Source organism: Engystomops pustulosus, chromosome 8 (assembly GCF_040894005.1).
Source record: "Engystomops pustulosus chromosome 8, aEngPut4.maternal, whole genome shotgun sequence".
Taxonomy (NCBI): domain Eukaryota; kingdom Metazoa; phylum Chordata; class Amphibia; order Anura; family Leptodactylidae; genus Engystomops; species Engystomops pustulosus.
In genome coordinates this window covers 71605367-71626148 of record NC_092418.1, presented here as the reverse complement: position 1 = coordinate 71626148, position 20782 = coordinate 71605367, and the positions used below count along the sequence as shown (strand labels likewise).

The following is a 20782-nucleotide window of genomic DNA, read 5'->3' as shown; positions in this document are numbered from 1 at the left end:
CTGTCTCTAGGCTACTCCCCAAACAGCACTTCTAAGAACCTTTTGTATAAGATCAAGTGTAGTAGCGTTCTTATAAGTTTGGGATATGGCGGGTGAAGGGAATGTAAACAGATGCGCAAGAAGCGCTGAAATAATATCGGTAAATGATAAAAGTTTGCCAGTATATTTTGTGGATTACAAAGCAGGGTGGCGACAAAGTTAACAAGTTTGATGTGGAAGCCATGAAAACAACCCAAAATTCTGCCTGACACAGCTCGTTTGATAAGGGGACCATGTATGGAGGCAGTGAACTAGTAGTAGATTAAAGGTGCTGCAGTTAAAACTATGTTAGTTGGATCTTGAGATGGAGCTGGCGCTCTGCTGCCAGGCAAGCTTTCGCCAATCCAAGCCCCTGTCTCTAGGCTACTCCCCAAACAGCACTTCTAAGAACCTTTTGTATAAGATCAAGTGTAGTAGCGTTCTTATAAGTTTAGGATATGGCAGGTGAGGGGAATGTAAACAGATGCGCAAGAAGCGCTGAAATAATATCGGTAAATGATAAAAGTTTGCCAGTATATTTTGTGGATTACACAGCAGGGTGGCGACAAAGTTAACAAGTTTGATGTGGAAGCCATGAAAACAACTCAAAATTCTGCCTGACACAGTTCGTTTGATAAGGAGACCATGTATGGAGGCAGCTATATGGACGACTTTTGGAGCCAGCTATGGCGATGACGTGTGGAGGTAGCAATGGAGACAATTTAATTTGGATAGTGCCTGTATGTGGCAGTCCAAAAAAGTTTTCAAACCAAAGGAGCAGGTAGGTGGTCCTCCAGAAAAATTAAATAAATTGAGTGCCTGTATGTGGCAGTCCAAAAAAGTTTTCAAACCAGAGCAGCAGGTAGGTGGTCCTCCAGAAAAATTAAATAAATTGAGTGCCTGTATGTGGCAGTCCAAAAAAGTTTTCAAACCAGAGGAGCAGGTAGGTGGTCCTCCAGAAAAATTAAATAAATTGAGTGCCTGTATGTGGCAGTCCAAAAAAGTTTTCAAACCAGAGGAGCAGGTAGGTGGTCCTCCAGAAAAATTAAATAGATTGAGTGCCTGTATGTGGCACTCCCAAAAATTGCTTAAAACAGAGGACCGGGTAGGTGGCCCTCCAGAAAAATTAAATACATAGAGTACTATAGCTAGAGCCAGTTGGCTCTGGCAAAAAATAGCCAGTTTCCTATGCTTTAGTGTACAAAGAGGAGGAGAAGGAGGACAATGAGGAGGAGGAGTGCATACATTATTCAGGTTGAGCTTCTTTCACCTGGTGGAGAATGAAAATCCGGAGAAATCCAGGCTTTATTCATCTTGATAAGCGTCAGCCTGTCAGCGCTGTCAGTCGACAGGCGTGTACGCTTATCGGTGATGATGCCACCAGCTGCACTGAAAACCCGCTCGGACAACACGCTAGCGGCAGGGCAGGCAAGAACCTCCAAGGCGTACAGCGCCAGTTCGTGCCACATGTCCAGCTTTGAAACCCAGTAGTTGTAGGGAGCTGTGTGATCATTTAGGACGATGGTATGGTCAGCTACGTACTCCCTCACCATCTTTCTGTAAAGATCAGCCCTACTCTGCCGAGACTGGGGACAGGTGACAGTGTCTTGCTGGGGTGACATAAAACTGGCAAAGGCCTTGTAAAGCGTACCCCTGCCAGTGCTGGAAAAGCTGCCTGCTCGCCTACTCTCCCTCGCTACTTGTCCCGCAGAAGTACGCCCTCTGCCGCTAGCGCTGTCAGAAGGGAAATACTGTTTCAGCTTGTGCACCAGGGCCTGCTGGTATTCATGCATTCTCCCACTCCTTTCCTCTCCAGGGATGAGAGTGGAAAGATTTTGCTTGTACCGTGGGTCCAGGAGAGTGAATACCCAGTAATCGGTGCTGGAATAAATTCTTTGAACGCGAGGGTCACGGGATAGGCAGCTTAGCATGAAATCTGCCATATGCGCCAGAGTCCCAACGCGCAAGAATTCACTCCCCTCACTGGCCTGACTGCCCATTTCCTCCTCCTCCAACTCCTCTTCTTCTGCCCATACACGCTGAACAGTGAAGGACTGAACAATGGTCCCCTCTTCTGTCTCGCCAACATTCTCCACCTCTTCCTCCTCATCCTCCTCCACCTCCTCCGATATGCGCTGAGAAACAGACCTAAGGGTGCTTTGGCTATCAACAAGGGAATCTTCTTCCCCTGTCTCTTGTGACGAGCGCAAAGCTTCCGACTTCATGCTGACCAGAGAGTTTTTCAACAGGCCAAGCAGCGGGATGGTGAGGCTGATGATGGCGGCATCGCCACTGACCATCTGTGTTGACTCCTCAAAGTTACTCAGCACCTGACAGATATCAGACATCCACGTCCACTCCTCATTGTAGACTTGAGGAAGCTGACTGACCTGACTACCAGTTCTGGTGGAAGTTGACGTCTGGCAGTCTACAATCGCTCTGCGCTGCTGGTAAACTCTGGATAACATGGTTAATGTTGAATTCCACCTTGTGGGCACGTCGCACAACAGTCGGTGAGCGGGCAGTTGGAGGCGGCGCTGCGCTGCCCTGAGAGTGGCAGCATCTGTGCTGGACTTCCTGAAATGCGCACAGATGCGGCGCACCTTTGTGAGCAAATCAGACAGATTGGGGTATGTCTTGAGGAAACGCTGAACTGAGATTTAACACATGGGCCAGGCATGGCACATGTGTCAGTCTGCCGAGTTGCAGAGCCGCCACCAGGTTACGGCCGTTGTCACACACAACCATGCCTGGCTTCAGGTTCATCGGTGCCAGCCACAGATCAGTCTGCGCCGTGATGCCCTGTAATAGCTCTTGGGCGGTGTGCCTTTTATCGCCTAGGCTCAGCAGTTTGAGCACCGCCTGCTGTCGCTTAGCAACGGCACTGCTGCTGTGCCTAGAGCTACCGACTGATGGCGCCATGCCCACGGATGGTAATTCAGAGGAGGAGGTGGAGGAGGGGTGGGAGGAGGAGGAGGCATAGTAGGCCTTTGAAACCTGGACCGAGGTAGGCCCCGCAATCCTCGGCGTCGGCAGTATATGAGCAGCCCCAGGGTCAGACTCGGTCCCAGCCTCCACCAAGTTAACCCAATGTGCCGTCAGCGATATATAGTGGCCCTGCCCAGCAGCACTCGTCCACGTGTCCGTGGTCAGGTGGACCTTGTCAGAAACGGCGTTGGTCAGGGCACGGATGATGTTCTCTGACACGTGCTTGTGCAGGGCTGGGACGGCACATCGGGAAAAGTAGTGGCGGCTGGGGACCGAATACCGAGGGGCCTATAGGGCAGCATCTCCAGCCTATAGGGCAGCATCTCCAGGCTAAGCAACTTGAAGATGTGGACGTTGAGGGCTTGGGCGTGTGGGTGGGTTGCGCTATACTTCCTTTTGCCCTCCAGCGTCTGGGGTATGGAGAGCTGAACGCTGGTGGATGCTGTGGAGGATCGTGGAGGCGAAGATGGGGTTTTCGCACGGGAGGTGTTTGGGCCGTGGTCCTGGGCAGGGGGCTGACTAGTAGATGACACAGGGGAAGGAGCAGTGGTGTGCCCGGCCGGAGGTGAATGGGCTTGGTGCCATTGAGTGGGGTGTTTAGCATTCATATGCCTGCGCATACTGGTGGTAGTTAAGCTAGTAGTGGTGGAACCCCTGCTGATCCTGGTTTGGCAAAGGTTGCACACCACAGTCCGTCGGTCATCCGGTGTTTCTTTAAAGAACCTCCAGACTTCTGAAAATCTAGCCCTCGCCACGGGAGCTTGACTACGGGCAACATTTGGCGCTGATGCACCAGCTCTGGCCCTGCCTCTCCGTCTGGCCCCACCACTGCCTCTTCCAACCTGTTCTGCTATAGGACTCGCCTCCATCTCAGAAGCACTGTGTTCACCCGTCCTATCAACCCAGCTTGGGTCTGTCACCTCATCATCCTCCGATCCCTCAGTCTGCTCCCCCCTCGGACTTCCTGCCCTGACAACAACTTCACCACTGTCTGACAACCGTGTCTCCTCATCGTCCGACACCTCTTTACACACTTCTTCCACTACGTCAATAATGTCATCATCACCCACAGACTGCCACCGGTGGAAAACCTGGGCATCGGAAAATTGCTCAGCAGCAACCGGACAAGTGGTTTGTCACTGTGGGAAGGCTCCAGAAAACAGTTCCTCAGAGTATGCCGGTTCAAATGCCAAATTTTGCTGGGAGGGGGCAGACTGGGGGGAAGGAGGCTGAGGTGGAGGAGCTGGAGGAGTGCTGATTTCGGTGACATGGGTGGACTGTGTGGAAGACTGACTGGTGGACAAATGGCTAGAAGCATTGTCCGCAATCCACGACATCACCTCTTCGCACTGTTCTGGCCTCAACAGTGCTCTACCACGAGTCCCAGTAACTTCAGACATGATGAACCTAGGGAGTGTAGCTCTGCGGCGTTCCCCTGCTCCCTCATCAGCAGGTGGTGTCTCACCCCGCCCAGGACCACGGCCTCTGACCCCTGCAGTAGGTGGACGTCCACGTCCACTGCCTCGTCCTCTACCCCTAGCCCTCGGGTTAAACATTTTCAAAATTAAAGTGTAAACTTCAAAATTTTTTTTTTTGTGTTTTTTTGTGTTTTTGTTTTAAACAAAACGATGCTATCCTATTGCTATGGCTAGTTTCTAACCTACACTGACAGCATACAATTGGATTTTGTGCTGTGCCTGATGACTTTGAGCTATAAAAAGAAATAAAGGTAAAAAAAAATAAATCAGCAGACTCTGCCTAATTCTAATCAAACCCCTAATAAATTGTCCCACTTCGGTGTTTGAGGTGGATATGCGTGTCACTAAGAGCTAAACACAACGGTAGCAAGTCTCCCAGCAAATTCCTCACAATATGGTACTAGCTGCACTACTAATGCCAGCAAGCCCAGCCACAAGCAAACAAAAGAAAGGAAAATATAACGCTATTGTAGGCCTAAGTAAGCCGTTGGGGTTCTCCTATGGCTATTTTCTAGCCTACAGTGAAAGCACACTGCTTTGCAATATGACTTTGAGCTATAAAAAGAAATAAAGGTAAAAAAAAATAAATCAACAGACTCTGCCTAATTCTAATCAAACCCCTAATAAATTGTCCCACTTCGGTGTTTGAGGTGGATAAGCGTGTCACTAAGAGCTAAACACAACGGTCGCAAGTCTCCCAGCAAATTCCTCACAATATGGTACTAGCTGCACTACTAATGCCAGAAAGCCCAGCCACAAGCAAACAAAAAAAAGGAAAATAAAACGTTATTGTAGCCCTAAGAAGGGCTGTTGGGTTCTTGTAGAATCACTCCTGCCTAACACTATTCTAATAGAACACCCTAACGCTTTCCCTGACCAGCAGCAGCTCCCTCCCTAGCGGCATCCAGACACAGAATGATCCGAGCAGCGCGGGCAGCGGCTAGTCTATCCCAGGGTCACCTGATCTGGCCAGCCAACCACTGCTATCGACGTGTAAGGGTACCACGTCATGCTGGATGGAGTGCAGAGTCTCCTGGCTTGTGATTGGCTCGGTTTCTGGCCGCCAAAAAGCAAAACGGCGGGAGCTGCCATTTTCTCGAGCTGGCGAAATACTCGTCCAAGCAATGAGCAGTTTCGAGTACGCTAATGCTCGAACGAGCATCAAGCTCGGACGAGTATGTTTGCTCATCTCTACTTCTGACATTTTTTATCTATTACATTTTGGAAAATGTACAACTTTTTGACAGCTTTTTATTAAAATATATTTGTTTTTCCGTTAATATTGCTATGTGAGGGCTTATTTGCGGGATGAGATGCGTTTTTCAGTGGTACTACATTAGGGTTCAGATGCCCTATTGCTAAAAATGTATTAACATTTTTTTGTAGGGGTTGTACAAAAAATATAAATGCTGTAGTTGATTCTTGATATTTTTTTGTGTTTACCATATACCCAAAGTAATATGTTAAATTTATTTAACAGGTCAATATGATTACCATGATACCAAATTCCTAAAAAAAATTTATGTTTTGCTTATTTTGTACGATAAAATCTCATGAGGGGGAAAAAAAAGAGCCTATAATTTTGCATCACCATTTTCCAAGTAGCATAATCTTATCTCTTGAATTTTTTGGTCTATATAGCTGAATGAGAGCTTGGGTGTTTTTGGTTTTTAAATTTTATCACGGTGTTCATTGTGGCGATATAATAATGATTTAGTTTTATTGCATGAGTCGTTATAGACATACTATATATGTGGGGTTTGTATGGTGATTTTCACTTTTTTTCTGTATATTTAAGTGTAATATGTAACGGGGCTTTTTGATTAATTAATTTATTTTTTATTTATTTCTTTTTTTTTACTTGTCCCACTATGGGATATGAATATACTATAGAATATACTATAGTCTGAGCTAAGACCCCTGGGGTTGCCATAACAACGATTAGAACCCCCCCAGGAAAGCTGCAGGATCGAGCAGCGTGAATATGCCTGCAGCCATTTAAATGCCATGTGCTGATGATCGCTGACACCTCATGACTCCTGATGCCGGCTCTGCTCTGGTGCAGAGCCGAAACAGGATCGGCTCTACGCCATACTAGCGCTAATAGCGGTACTTTGCTCTGTACTAGTACAGCGCAGAGCTCTAAGGTGTTAAAGGGGTATTCCCATTTTGGCAAATTCATGTTGTTTTAATCATACAATTTTCCAATATACTGTACTGTATATACTCAAGGTACCTAATTTTACCACCAAAAACTGTGAAAACCTATTGCCTTGAGTATAAGCCTAGGGTGGGAAATGCATTGGTCACATCCTCCCAGTATATAGCCAGCCCCCTTAAGTATATAGCCTGCAAGCCAGCCCGCAGTTTGGCCAGCACATCAAAAAATAAAATAAACGGAGTACTCGCCATTCCAACACCCCGGGCAGGTTCTCTTCTGTCTTCATGTAAGCAGGTGCCGGCTCCAGGTACGCCACAGCTCCGTGTGCACACGAAGCCGTCGTGGACCTAGAGCTGACATATGCACACATGAAGACAGAACAGGACCTGCCCGAGGCGTCACAATGGTGAGTACTCAGTTTTTTTTTTTTTTCTAGTTACCAGAGTATAAGCCAAATGCTTGTGCTGAAAAACTCGGTTTAAACTCTAGTATATACAGTACTTTCTGTATCAATTCCTCATGGTTTTCAAGATTCTATGTCTATTTCCAGTGGACAGACCATGGTTACACATGTGCACAGCTCACAAGTATCAGAGAGTAATCAGAGCTGTATGTTATAATAAGCCGTGCACCTGTGTCAGATTTCTGTGCACTAGAAATAAACAATGAAAAGTCCTATAGAATGACAGCAAGCAGAGATCTAGAAAACCCATGAGGAATTAATACAGAAAGTATATTGGAAAATTATATAATTTTTCATAAAACAAACTAACATTTATTTGATGAAATGGGAATACCCCCTTAAGGGCCATGTTTAATACAGCGGAGCTGCCTTCAGGACAGTACAACATTGTATGTTAACCCCTTCCCGCAGCAGCCCTTTTTTTTGTTTATGTGTTTTCTTTTTTCACTCCCCACCTTCAAAAATGTATGACTTTATTTTTCTATGTACAGAGCTTTGAGATGGCTTGTTTTCTGGGTAACAAACTGCACTTCAAAATGGTGGTATTTAATATTCCATGCAGTGTACAGAGAAGTGGGGAAAAAAATTCCAAATGCAATGAAATTGGTGAAAAATCACATTTGCGCCATTTTCTTGTGAGCTTGGATTTAACGAATTTCACTGTACGCCCTAAATGACATGTCTGCTTTATCGTTTGGGTCGGTACGATTACGGGGATACCAAATTTGTATAGGTTTTATAATGTTTTCATACATTAACAAAAATGAAGACCTCCTGTACAAAAAAAAAAAAAAAAAGTATTTTGCCGTCTTCTGGCGCTAATAACTTTTTATACTGTGGTGTACAGAGCTGTGGGTGGTGACGTTTTTTGATGACGTTTTTAATGTTATCATTTTTAGGATCGCACAACCTTTTGATCACTTTTTATAGAATTTTTTTATATTTCTTAAATTGGCAAAAAAGTGCCATTTTCCTTTACAGAGTTAAATGCAGAGTTAAATCCCTGGCAATGAGCCTCGTGTGCCTCAATAAGCCCTATCCCCCTGGCAATGAGCCTCGTGTGCCTCAATAAGCCCTATCCCCTGGCAATGAGCCTCGTGTGCCTCAATAAGCCCTATCCCCCTGGCAATGAGCCTTGTGTGCCTCAATAAGCCCTATCCCCCTGGCAATGAGCCTCGTGTGCCTCAATAAGCCCTATCCCCCTGGCAATGAGCCTCGTGTGCCTCAATAAGCCCTATCCCCCTGGCAATGAGCCTTGTGTGCCTCAATAAGCCCTATTCCCCTGGCAATGAGCCTTGCTTTTTCCTTCACACTCGTAGTTCTCTGCCTCCCGCCTACATGTTTCGACACCAACATCCTTATTCAAGGCACAGTTTCACTACTTGTGCTTAGTTGCTCAAATATGCAGTTTTTAAACGTTAGGGATTAAACTTCATGCTTTTATTGGATGCTGGAGAATTTTCTTTTTTCCAGCATGTTACAGAGCAGGAGGAGCCAAACAGATAGATATTTAGTTTTGTGGAATAAATTTGTTCACTACTTACTAAATGGCATTTTTTTTCCTTTCATTCTATTTTTACATAAAGCAATACAAAACATACCAATTTTATCTCATGATACCATGTAATACAGGCAGATATGACACTAATAATTCTTATGGAAAGTGTGACCGGGCAGCTGGCAAAGCTGATGCCAGCAAGAGTAGAGCAGTCTCTGATAGCAACTCCTCAGATTCGCTCTCTCATTTCCATTATCTATCCATTATCTTCCCTTGCACCACATGTTTGACAACTGCTCCCAACTGTTCTGACATCATAACATGTTCATAACCAATGGTGACGATTTGCTGCACAGCAGCCAATATCAGATGCCAAAAAACTGTAGGCTCTTTCCTCAGGTCACTGGCCCAGTGTATCGCAAAGTCCACAGTGGCCATTCTTCTATTGATGTCCAATTCTTCAACCTTCCTTATCTTCCATGTCCAAAAAATCTGTTAAGGTCCCTAAATCAAGCGCAATGGTAAAATATTCCACACCATCTGGACCCTGTAATACAACATTTTATTACCTTTAGACCTACAGAACAATTTTACCTCCAAAATATACACCCTTGGGAGGTGACAATGTATTGTAATCCCATCATACATGATATGACTATAGAATTTGAGTGCTTCACCCGATACCTCATGGTGGATTTTACATTTATTGTTGAATCTCCATATTAAATTTGTTCTGCATCCCTCCACTGTAATAACTCAAGGCAAAAAAAAACTACCTTTTTAGCTCGGATTAGCTTGTGGTCTTTAAACTCGATCAGCTGAGCTCTCAGCGTCAAATCGCTATTGACAAGAAACGCTTCACGACATTGTTGATAAAAATCTTGAAATGAGAGTCCTAAAGAAATGTCAATAAAAAAGGATGGAAAAAGTGAAGGACATCTTGTGATATAAATTGTGATGTCAACAGTGTCACATGGGACACCGCATAACTAAAACACATACCTGTATATGAAGGGTTGTCTTTGTTGGCCATCTGATACTCTGCAAGCAGACGGAAAATTCCCCTGAGGAGCAAGATAGGATTTTAGAGAAAAGGGATTTACAGAGAAAGAGTAGGTCATGCCAAAAAAATAGCTATTTTCTTCTATTACAAGAAGACAATAGAACCAAAAACAGCAATTGAGAGCCCTGTTTTATTTGACCTCTAGGTATATAAGAGCTTCCATCATGATGCTGGTATTTAGAACAAGAAAACCGTGCAGCTGCATGTACCTTGCATTGGGTGTGAGACTGCGGAGGACGTGAGTGAGAGAGCTGAGGGCCAGTGCTCCTGAACGTTTCACCAGCAATGAATTCTCATAGGAGGTCTCTTCTATGTAGGAACTATACGTGGTCGTTTCATACCACAGCCAGTTATAGAGGCTTTGCTTTGACTGGTCCCACACTGAAGAGAGAAATAAACATGAATATTTAATAGTTAGTGGAAGGAAAACTGTCATTACTATTGCAGATCATGAGTTGCCAGTTATACTATCATGAGTATTCAGGATACTCTGCATTTAGCTTCTCTAGGGTGTTGATTTACTCTGAACGTACTAGTAACATTCACTCGAAGCATATTAGGCTCAGTTAATATCTTCTATTTTCGCCTCACAATAACTAGAGTGGTGAAACACACAGAACAAGAATCTCCAGATAGATAAGGCATAATCCAAACATGTGTACCTGTTATTTGTGTTCCACCCTCCTAATTTTGGCTTACAATAACTTGAGAGAATAACAGAACACCTAACGGAGATGTGAATAGACCCATAGGGGGAGATTTATCAGTGCTTCTACACCAGTTTTCTGGGATAGAAGCAATGAAATAATTGTGAATTCTTGCACAAAAAAAGATACTGCAATTCGTTTTGTGACTATGTCCTCTCCACGCCATGTGGGTGTGGAGGGGGCATGAGGGGAGGCAGCTGCCTGCAGAGTGGGTACTCCTGGCCTGTGCCTGCAACCATTCACTGCAGGTTTTTAAGTAAAATTAAGCCAGGTCGGATCTAGCGCAGAACTACTTGCGGATACATCATGAGGTGTACGTATGCCTCATGTACCTGCTGTAGCAGAGGGACTTTATCAGAAGCCAGCACAGGCAGCACTGTCATTAAATAACACTCCACCTTCCTGTTTTGCATTGAATATTCGGCTTAGGTGTTAATGTCTCAAGTGCATTTGAAACATTTTAGTTAAAGTCTTAAGCTACTGGTTCCTAAGATTCTCTTATATAAGGGACTGGAGTGCAACTTTATGAAACATCACACCTGGATTCACATGATATAAACTCTGAAGTAAGTTGCATTAAGTGAAGTGGACTGGGTTGGAAGAAGGTCACAAAAAAGATTGCAAACGGGCAGGTGTGACAACAGCGAGTCATTTTGAAGACAGCAAACTTAATTAAGCCCCCATATTCAATATGTCCTGGCCTCCTGATGTTCCCAGCAGGATGGCTGCGCAGCACGCTCTAATATGCCAGGCCCGGTCTGGTGAAGAATTGCGCAGTGTATAGTATTTTCCAATCTACTGTATTAATTCCTCACAGCTTTCTAGATGTCTGCTTGCTGTCCTTCTATAGGAAGTTTCTATGTTTACTCCAGTGAATATAATCAGTCCATGGTGATGTGATGGACAGGCATGTACACGAGCCGTTATTATCATAGTAATAGGAGTAATAGTAACTGTGTGATAATAAAGACTTGCGCACCTGCCTGTCCATCACATCACTCGGACAGATTATATTCACTTGAGTAAACATAGAAGCTTTCTATAGAAGTAAAGCAAGCAGAGATCTAAAAAAAACTGTGAGGAATTGATATAGAAAGTATATTGGCAAATTGGATAATTTTTCCGTAAACAAACAATATAAATTCTTTGCTGAAAGTGGACAACCCCTTTAAGTATGGGTGAAAAAAAAGAAAATAATAAAAATATACACCTTGTAAAAATGACCACATAGTGGACTGGTATGCTGCTTCCATAAGTTATGCACCACCAGCCAAGCCATTTATAACAAGTGGTGTAAACATCACAAAAATAATATTATTATAATTGTTATATTCTATCCAAACCCCAAAAACCTGAATGTACATTTCACGTATTGCATCTCACACATTCCTAACTGCTCTCCTTAGGAGGGGGAGGGGTGGAACAGCTGCATCCACACAACCCGACTAGAAATATTACAGACCATAGAAAATAACAAGGGCAGCCTATGACTTCTAACAACAGGGTGAGCTTAACTGAGCAATTTTAATCTAGTTATTTTTCATATCCTTCTACTGGTCAGAGCAATATGTAACAGACTGTTATCCGGCAACCAGGAAATACAGCATCCACATACTCACTTAAAGGGGCGTTTATATGGTCAATGGAAGCCAGGAGGTGGATGTTGGAGATAGAAGCCATTTGACCAAGTACTTGTTGACTCTTGTCACCTCTAAGCATATGACTGTCCAGATTATGGATAAGGAGATACAGTTCTAGAGAGGGCTCTAAAATTTGAAGAAAAGTCACCATTAGACAGTAGTTGTCCGCTGTATTGTTAACATCCAACATGTAAAAGTTTCTTACAACAGCATGTTAATAGACAATCATAAGCACTATGCATCAAGAGGACCTGTCCTTCACAAGACATATATTAATAAATTGACAACCGGGCGTTATCAGCTTTACACACTGAAACTGTCCAATCAGCACAAAAATGTGCACACACCCCCTGTGACAGGGAGAATGGGCAAACCCAGTGATCTAACTTATTCACACGCAAGAGGAATAACAGAGAAATAGAACCACTACGGCGTTTCATTCACTGTTCATTGTTGTTTTTTTAAATCAAGCAGCGTGTGCACAAAGTTCCAAGGCAATTGTTCTGGAAATTTCTGGGAGTATATATAGGCAATACCCAAGTTTCCGCACACAATAGGTTCTTTTATAATTATATATTTTATCATTGTAACTTCAGACAAAATTAGTTTTTTTTTTACCCGTGACAATTGGATTCTCAAAATTTTGTGCCGTCATGGGAACAAAAAATATCAATGAAGTGTCATACAGCGATGGAGAGAGATGCACAGGACATGAGCTATATTTTTCTTGTGCAAGCTACGGCGGCACACGTGTTTGCGCAACATACTGCGGCTGGGCGCCAAATGCGTCTACAGGGACTTATATATCCCGAAGCAAAATTGTGGCCGGATATACGTCCCCAAAACGGCCATGTGAAAGGGGCCTAAAATAGAGCGTCCAGAGAGTTTCACCAGTGGTCAGGGATGTCTGCAGATGGGGAATGAATATCACGAAAATAAATCAAAATCTTCTTTTTCCTACATGGTGGAATGGAATTACAATAGTATTGATGCTATGGAACTAGTATAACTAGAAGAGTCTGAGAAGGAAGTACAGCTGCCACACTGATCAACAGCTCATTAAGCGCCAAATCACTGTAAACAGCTTTAATAGAAGCCCAAAATGAAGACACTCATTATGGAAGTGTCACTGATCGGCAGCTGCCGCCGTTATGTAATGTTCTAAAATAAAGATAATTATTAGGAGGCTAAATGACTTTGTGTACTGATTGTTCCATCACATCAAAACTTCTGATTAAACACAGAATATACTCAGTGCTGAAGACCTCAGGGGGTTCTCAGGGTTGTATAAATACTTAAAAAAAGTGAAGGCTGTGTGAAGTGATAAAATAAACAAAAAAGGAATGTATCACCAAATACTGTATTTTCTAATTTTAGATTCAGTTCCTTCTATTTTCTGTACCCGTTTATGGCGGCTACCATCTTGTCTCCTCTTCTCAGTTGATAGTATTTAGTGACAAGCTGAAAGACACTGACTGGAGCCAAGGATTGAGGTCTATGGAGACATTTCTAGGCTCGTTCTGAAGAGATAGGAGGTGTAAATAAGCAATGACATCTATTGGCAGTAGTGTTCAATCTGTAATTGGATCCAAAAATTGCCGGTTGTGGAACGTTTTATAAAAGTATAGATGGTGGTGTGTAAAAATTAAATATATGTTTCAATTGACACATTCCCATTGGTACTTGGCTGTAACAGCAAAGCAACATCTCCATAGGCCTTCAACACCAATTGGGAGGACCACAGTCACAAGCCAGGTGAGCTCTGGGTAATGCAGCAAGTGCTGTAAAAGTCTGGAGTTAAAAAAGTATATAGTAAAGCCTAGCACTTCCCCTTTCAGAAATAGCTGCAACCATGATAAGTCTTATATAAACCAGCAAACCTTTTTTTGTCACCAATCATGTTTGTGTCACAATCATAAAAAACATCCAGTTGACTGAGAACAGTCCTTATAAAGAATAGTTTCTGTGCTGCAGACACACAATATATATCTCTTCATTTACCTTCTTTGAACCTCTGTGCTATAAAGTCCATTTGATCCAATGGACTGCGAAATGTTCCAGTATGACCAAGTGCCTCTTCTGTGATGGAGTTCAAGATCTGCAGAGAGACACAAATAGCTAATCATTGTAAAACAGGTGAGAAATATTTCCATCATACACAGGGACCCATATGTGGGCTTCAAATGCTGCCTCACCAGTAATCAGCCAGACTTCCTATAGAGAATTACCAATATATACAGCTCACACAGATTACGCAGCGCTACACAGAGCTTGAAGTTTACACAGGAAGGTGTGGGAGTTTTCCAGGTTAGAGCCCAGGCTATTTTTCAGTTTTAATGTCTTCTACGAGCTACAACTTTTTTATTTTTCTGTCACCATATTTCTATAGGGTCTTGTTTTTATATAGAATGAAATGTAGTTTTTAATAGCACAATTTGGGGGTAAGGGAACTGACAGGATTGCAATTATTCCCTCTATGCCGCCTTCATGCCAAGGGGGTCTGGAGGGGTGTAAAGGAGGCATGACCGGCACACTTGTTACAGCTGAACGGTTGCTGGATAACTGCGCAATTCTGCAACAGACAGGGCCCGCCATAGAACTTGGGGTGCTCATGAAGTTCGGAGCATACCCCTTCGCAGATACAGAATATTACACACACAGTTTTCTTTATTTTCATGACTAGAAAAAATGTAGATTCACACAGAAGGCATCAAAACTATGAATTTACACATGAGGAATTATATACTGTGTGAAACAAATGAAAATAGTTCTTATATTCTAGGTTCTTCAAAGTAGCCGCCTTTTGAATTGGTTACTGCTTAACACACACACACACACTTCCACGTTAGTTCATTTCACGTTATTTCATATATTTCTACGTGTTGATTGATAGTTTTGATGCCTTCAGTATATAGGTGTGTAACTTGCTCACAAAGCTCTTAAATGCTCAATATATTAAAAACTACTCACTGATTTGATTGTAATTCCGGGGAAAAAGCCATTGATGACAATGTGAAGTGAATCCTGCAGTAAAGTTGTCCTGAACTTCTCCATGAGGTTCCTTTTGGAGCCCAAGCCAAAGAGGATAATATTGAAGCCTAGGCTTAAAAAAAAAGTGGAAAATTAACCCCAGATAAACTGCATGATGTGCAGCTCAGTGTGAACAGATCCCAATTCTTTACCTTATTCATGGCAAGCTACAATTACAATGGTTTTAACATCTAACATCGGTGGTAGCTATGTGTGGATCTAGTGTCCCAATGAACATGGATTAGAGAAGAATCAAAGAGTGCTGACCTACAACAATACCATAAGTTCCTGCTACTGAACCCGGAACACAAAAGACTGGGGGCCGAGGTGCATCTGACAAGGTAATGGACACGTAACACTTATTATGGATGTCTTTTAATGATTTATGTCACTTACTGAAGCTGTAGCATCCACTTATAGAATAAAGCCTCATGCTTTTCTGTCAGATTTTTAAGATCATCTGCAAATTTTGAGGGGAACTGTTCCAGGAGCTTCCGCAAAGTCTCCTAGTGATAAAATCAGGGGAAACAAGCAAGAGTTATATTTTAATGTGGTAGATACCTTGATCAGCTGAAAAATAGGCAACTGTGGCTTGTCTCCCACATCACATTCAAAAACAAAAACCTAAAAAAAAAAAAAAAAAAAAACCTTAGCTGAGCCTAGCATGCACTGGGCTTTTGGAAAGGCAAGTGAAGACCATCATCTGCTATTGTGTGTATTCCCAGCTTGTAGTGAGCTTATACCGCATCACACCATGTGGTTTTAAACAGAACAATGTGTTTATGAAAGTGATCTTCTTGTAGTCCAGGTACTGATGGACCATCTTAGGGATAGTCCCCACAATATCCATTAGTGGGGTCTCCCAGAACTACAGCGGATCAGCTGCGACAATTGCTGCAACTGCTTCATCTCTGTCTAATAAGCTAAGAACAGCATTACTAAAGTCACAGTAAAGTGGTGTGTCGTTCTAATAAAAAAAAATGTATGTTAAGAATAAAGCTGTACTTCGGGGGCATATAGTCAGAGCAGACAAGGTTGAAGTATTATCTATTATATCCAATATATAATTAACAGTATTGATCCAGAGGAAGGCAAAAAATCCTAGGTCTACCTGCACAGAAACATGGTACAGTTTTGTGGTCCATATTTCATTGGTCTTGTATAGCCACAAAAACAAAGAGAGCCTAATTGGCGGGTCATCTGTTTTTGCAGATCCACAAAAAGAAATGGAAGGCTGCTAAATGTCACTTATCTCATCTCCTTGAAAGGTCACATGATTTTGTTACATTCCAACTGATTTGAAAATACTGACGACTCACACATGACATCCTTTTAGTTTCAGTATTTTTTCCCCATTCTCAGACTTCTATAGGAAGGTCTCACACAGAAACACTGACAGGAATAGGACATGTGCTTAATTTTCTACAGCCCCCATGCAGATCCGTAAAAAAAACACATTCATTTAAGTGAAAGTGTAACTGTACCATCAGGTAAAAAAAAAAAAAAGTTATTGCACAAAGACGAAAGCAACATCTGCTTGCATCTAGACTTATGTCAAAGGGTCCACTACGAGTGTCATCCACACCTTTTGAAGTTATCCAATATATAGACTCACAACATGCTGAGGCATGTTCCATAGTCTCACTGATTTTATGACAACTAGCTGGTGGATTTTGTTAGTTCTGATCAGCCATTTTTAAAAAATTGCTATGTGAATGTATTCTTCATACCTGGTCTAACTTTGGCGTTTGTAACTTCTGTAATGTTCTGTCTGAGGTTAAGACCTTGGAACTGCTGTGGGCTTCAAAGTACTCTTCTACCAAGTTGCTCTATAATTATAATAGGTAGAGATTATATACAGAATTAGATATTGCCTTTTATTTTCTGTTTAATTTAGGGAAAAATGTACCTTTTTCTTTCCTCTTTTGGATGGTGTTTTACCAGGAGTCTGAGATGCTTCACTTGGCACCTGTGACACTTTACTTGGAGTCTTTGCTGTAGCTGGCCTATCAGCTATATCTTCATCAGAATCGGAAGCAGAGTAGTCACTCTCACTGTCAGATCTTAGTTCTGGAGCTGCATGTAGAAAATAGGGATCCATATTTATAATTTTAAGAAAACCTATCATTGACAGCTGTGGACACCACATTAAGTTAAGAGAAACCTCACACAGGTCTAGTTTAGGTGGATCTTAGGAAGGAAGGTGGACACCTCTTGCATGACTTATATGCTTTTGTGGAGGACATTATAAAAAAAAAAAAAATAAAACACCTTTAAAACTATGAAGAATGATGACCACTACAAGGAAGGCAACCTTGAGGAGGAGGTGAAGAAAGATCTCCAGGATCCCCCTGTCCCAGCTGTTCTACGCACTTCAACAAGAGCAGAAATCCAGGTCACTAAACAAGGAATAGAGCTGACTGCTTCCAGTTTTCCCCTTGTTCAACAACAATCCAAGCTCTGCCTGAATCAGATGATCAGCAGGGGTGTAGGATACCTCAACCACAAGAACATCTTAAGATGGATCATCAAAGGGGTAAGTCAGAAAACCTCTTTAAAAGGACATCTACCACCAGGATGAAATACTGTATGCAAACTCCTAAGGAGCCTGTAGCCCCTCAGTCTCATTTGCATACAGTCTTTCATCCTGGTGGTTAATGCCCTTTTATGAGAAAAAGTACTGCAAGTCTTAGCCTGGTGTGCCGATTTAACAATTATAAGATATTAAATGTTCAGATAGACAAATAATGAGAGTACATGAGTTTCTTTTAGCTGCTTTTCTCATTGTACATTAGCTCATGATGCTCCAGGCAAGGGGTAGCATTCAACTCTGAGCAATATTAAAAAAATTGAAGCAAAAAGTAGAGGCTGATTTCAGCAAGTACTCTCAGATTTATACAAGACTGATGGATAATCTGTACTTAACATTGAAAGAAAACGAAAATATACTATACCTGATAACCTCTTCCTCAGTCTATGGGGCGTAGAGGAAATAAATTCAGGTTTCTTTCCCTTCAATAAAAACAATGGGAAATGTGAAGTCATGCCAGTGAACAGGGTCTTAAGAAGATGCTTTCTCTGCCACCCATCGGCTCCCCGGAGCAGCGAACATTAGTGCACTGATATATATTTTAAAAAAACACAAAGGATATTTTTCATTATTTAACTTGGAAAATAGGTGCGGAGATCAGGGGTTTATATCTGCCAAGTATGACTAAATATGGTCGCAGAAAAAAAATGATTTTTTGGTGCAATATAAGAAATTGTTATAATAATGGAGCTACATTTTATATAAGAAAAAAACATATGGGTCATTATACGCTTATATGGCAGCACACTTGCTTACCTTAGAAGGAGTTTTATTGTTGGACTGTTCTGTAGAATGAAACAAAAAACATGACTTACACATGAATCAGGCCATTTTCCACAATACAACAATCTAATATAAAATACATACTCTTACTGCTTGCAGGGGGACTGGTGGCCTCCTCTGGACTCTCATGTGTGGAGAAAGTCACAGTCTTACCCGGTGTGCGGGCCATTTCTGAAGCTAAAATAATAGAAAAGAATAGACTTTTTATAAAGCACTTCTATGGTTATATATTAAAAATAAGTTTACAGATACTCTCTGGTGTATCTGGCTAAAAAGTTTCTTTGGTTCTTTTTTTAATAGGTTTTATTCACAAATAAATTTACCAAAATAAAAAAAGAACATAAGGGGGAAGTCAGCCTTTTCCCAATATCATAGTAAGGTCTTACATTTTTTTTATACGGATGACCTGTCAGTTTTTTTGTGGGGGTCTCTTGCTACCTGCTTTGTCCAACGTTTAGGTTCGAGGACCCAGACCTAATAAAGACAGCTGATCAGAGTGGGGGCCTGAGAAAAAGTCATCAATATGAATGTTGGACCAGAAAACCTGCTTCACTAAAAAAAGCTTTCAGGATAGGAGGCCTCCTTTTTAAAAACCTTTTTTTTGGGGGTTCCTTAATGACCTTTTATTATAGGACACTAGGAAGGGGGAGCATCAGTTCATCAAAGCAGGTTCTGTGACCCCAAACAACTGCCAAGCCAACAATGCCTCGTCTGAACCCCAGGATTCCTCCATAACCGTACCGCTCTGTACCTGGGGAAAAGAGGACACGTCCCATCTTTCCCCATATTACAGTGTGGTGGGCACACATTCCTGTGAATCTAGCCTTAATATCTATTTTTATTTTAAAGGGAAATGAAAAATAAAAATCTGTGGCAATGACTTGAAAGTTATATATGCAGTTACCAAGCTGTGCCATCTTGTGAGAGCGCTTTACTGTCTGGAAGGAATACACATCACCCCCTCCTGTTGCAAGTCCTTCTCGTAAGGCATCTGCTTGGAAAAAAGAAAAGGCCTTATTTTAGAATTTCATTGCAAAACAGATAATTGGCATCAGCATTTGTTTATCATACCTCCATCATCCGTTCCCAAGATCTCCACGTAATCCTTCTCCTTCCAAACCTCTGAAGTTTCATCCTCTGCATGATCTGAATTGAGATTCTTGGTCAAGCTCTTGGCATTACTTAAGCGCTGGGCAGCAGTGCTGTTCCGAAGTTTGACACCTGAAATAGAAATTATAACCTCAAGGGGTAATATCATCTCTGCATTGACATTTCATTCAATTCATCCACTACATCTATCTATACACAAAACACATTTCTGCAATGTTTGTTATTTAAAAAATGAGGTGAATACACGTGAAGGTAATTTCCTACAAATGGCAGCCATGTTGTCCTTGGACCTCTGTTGGAGTGATTGTACAAACAAACAAATAGATTTTGTATATAAAATAGCCGGGAGTTACAGTATGTCCCACAGCCGTGCTGTGGTAATGAATGAAGAAATCCAGGTGATCGTGGCTAAATGCATGGGAAATAACCTTCACAAAGGCAAGGAGATAGTTCTATATATTTTTCTAAATGAGAGGCAGCCCTTAATGTGTTTTACAGCACATGAATAGCTTTGTAGATTTCATAAACGTATCAACCACAATGTAACGACGTGACCAGAATAATAGAATCAATGAGATGTGTATGTACAAAGATTCATCATACATACATATAAAAATCTAATGAATGGAGTAACTCTCTGTAGATGAGAATTATAGAAAAATGTATTACCAACAAAAGCTTATGAACTTATGCTGCTACATACAATGAAGCAGATCATCTCTGAGTAACCACCTGAGAAGTAGCTAACACTTAGCATCTCACTCTCATAAGCTGTGAGGGGAAAACCGAAATGCAGGAAGTACTCACTGGAAAAGGGCTGCAAAAGCAGGTGACACAGTAGAACAGCTTGTAAAGCCAGAGGTGCTAGGGTAGATCCTCATTAGCATAATTGTAAAAGTTGATTTTAGAAGGAAGGTGGCCATGGATAACAAATATAAGAAGGTTAGCACAGCCACAGTGCCTAGATCCATGAGTAAGTGTGCCCCACCCAGGTTCCAGCTGCCTACCCCCAAGGACTCACCACATGTTGCTGGCAGGGAGCAGATAATGTGAATTAAAGCAAATCTGACACCACATTTTTCACAAATACAGCTAGGGACAGGTTCATATAGAGCCCCTAGTGACTATCTGACCCCCTTCTTTTAGCTAAAAATGGTTTCCCTCATATCCCCACAAAATCAGAGTTATAAACTTGCCTGATATCTAAGCATCTTTAAAGCAAGTCAAGGGACGTGGTCTAATATTATGTGACC

At 42.2% G+C, this 20782-nt stretch overlaps 1 protein-coding gene across 5 annotated transcripts in view; it reads right to left on the bottom strand.

The window, feature by feature from the left end:
* Positions 1 to 8533: 8533 nt before the first annotated feature.
* The window catches only part of ORC2 (origin recognition complex subunit 2), a 14151-nt gene continuing 1902 nt past the window's right edge, over positions 8534 to 20782 (bottom strand). For all 5 annotated transcript variants that reach the window (XM_072121157.1, XM_072121158.1, XM_072121160.1 and 2 more), the window contains exons 3-17: positions 19491 to 19640; positions 19324 to 19410; positions 18504 to 18596; positions 18393 to 18421; positions 18001 to 18058; positions 16956 to 17122; positions 16777 to 16875; positions 15443 to 15552; positions 14987 to 15119; positions 14018 to 14114; positions 11996 to 12142; positions 9879 to 10050; positions 9609 to 9670; positions 9383 to 9501; positions 8534 to 9153 (exon numbers count right to left, since the gene is read on the bottom strand). In XM_072121157.1, coding sequence (XP_071977258.1) covers positions 9067 to 9153; positions 9383 to 9501; positions 9609 to 9670; positions 9879 to 10050; positions 11996 to 12142; positions 14018 to 14114; positions 14987 to 15119; positions 15443 to 15552; positions 16777 to 16875; positions 16956 to 17122; positions 18001 to 18058; positions 18393 to 18421; positions 18504 to 18596; positions 19324 to 19410; positions 19491 to 19640 — 1610 coding nt within the window. In that variant the 3' untranslated portion in view covers positions 8534 to 9066. The remainder of the gene's footprint in view (positions 9154 to 9382; positions 9502 to 9608; positions 9671 to 9878; positions 10051 to 11995; positions 12143 to 14017; positions 14115 to 14986; positions 15120 to 15442; positions 15553 to 16776; positions 16876 to 16955; positions 17123 to 18000; positions 18059 to 18392; positions 18422 to 18503; positions 18597 to 19323; positions 19411 to 19490; positions 19641 to 20782) is intronic.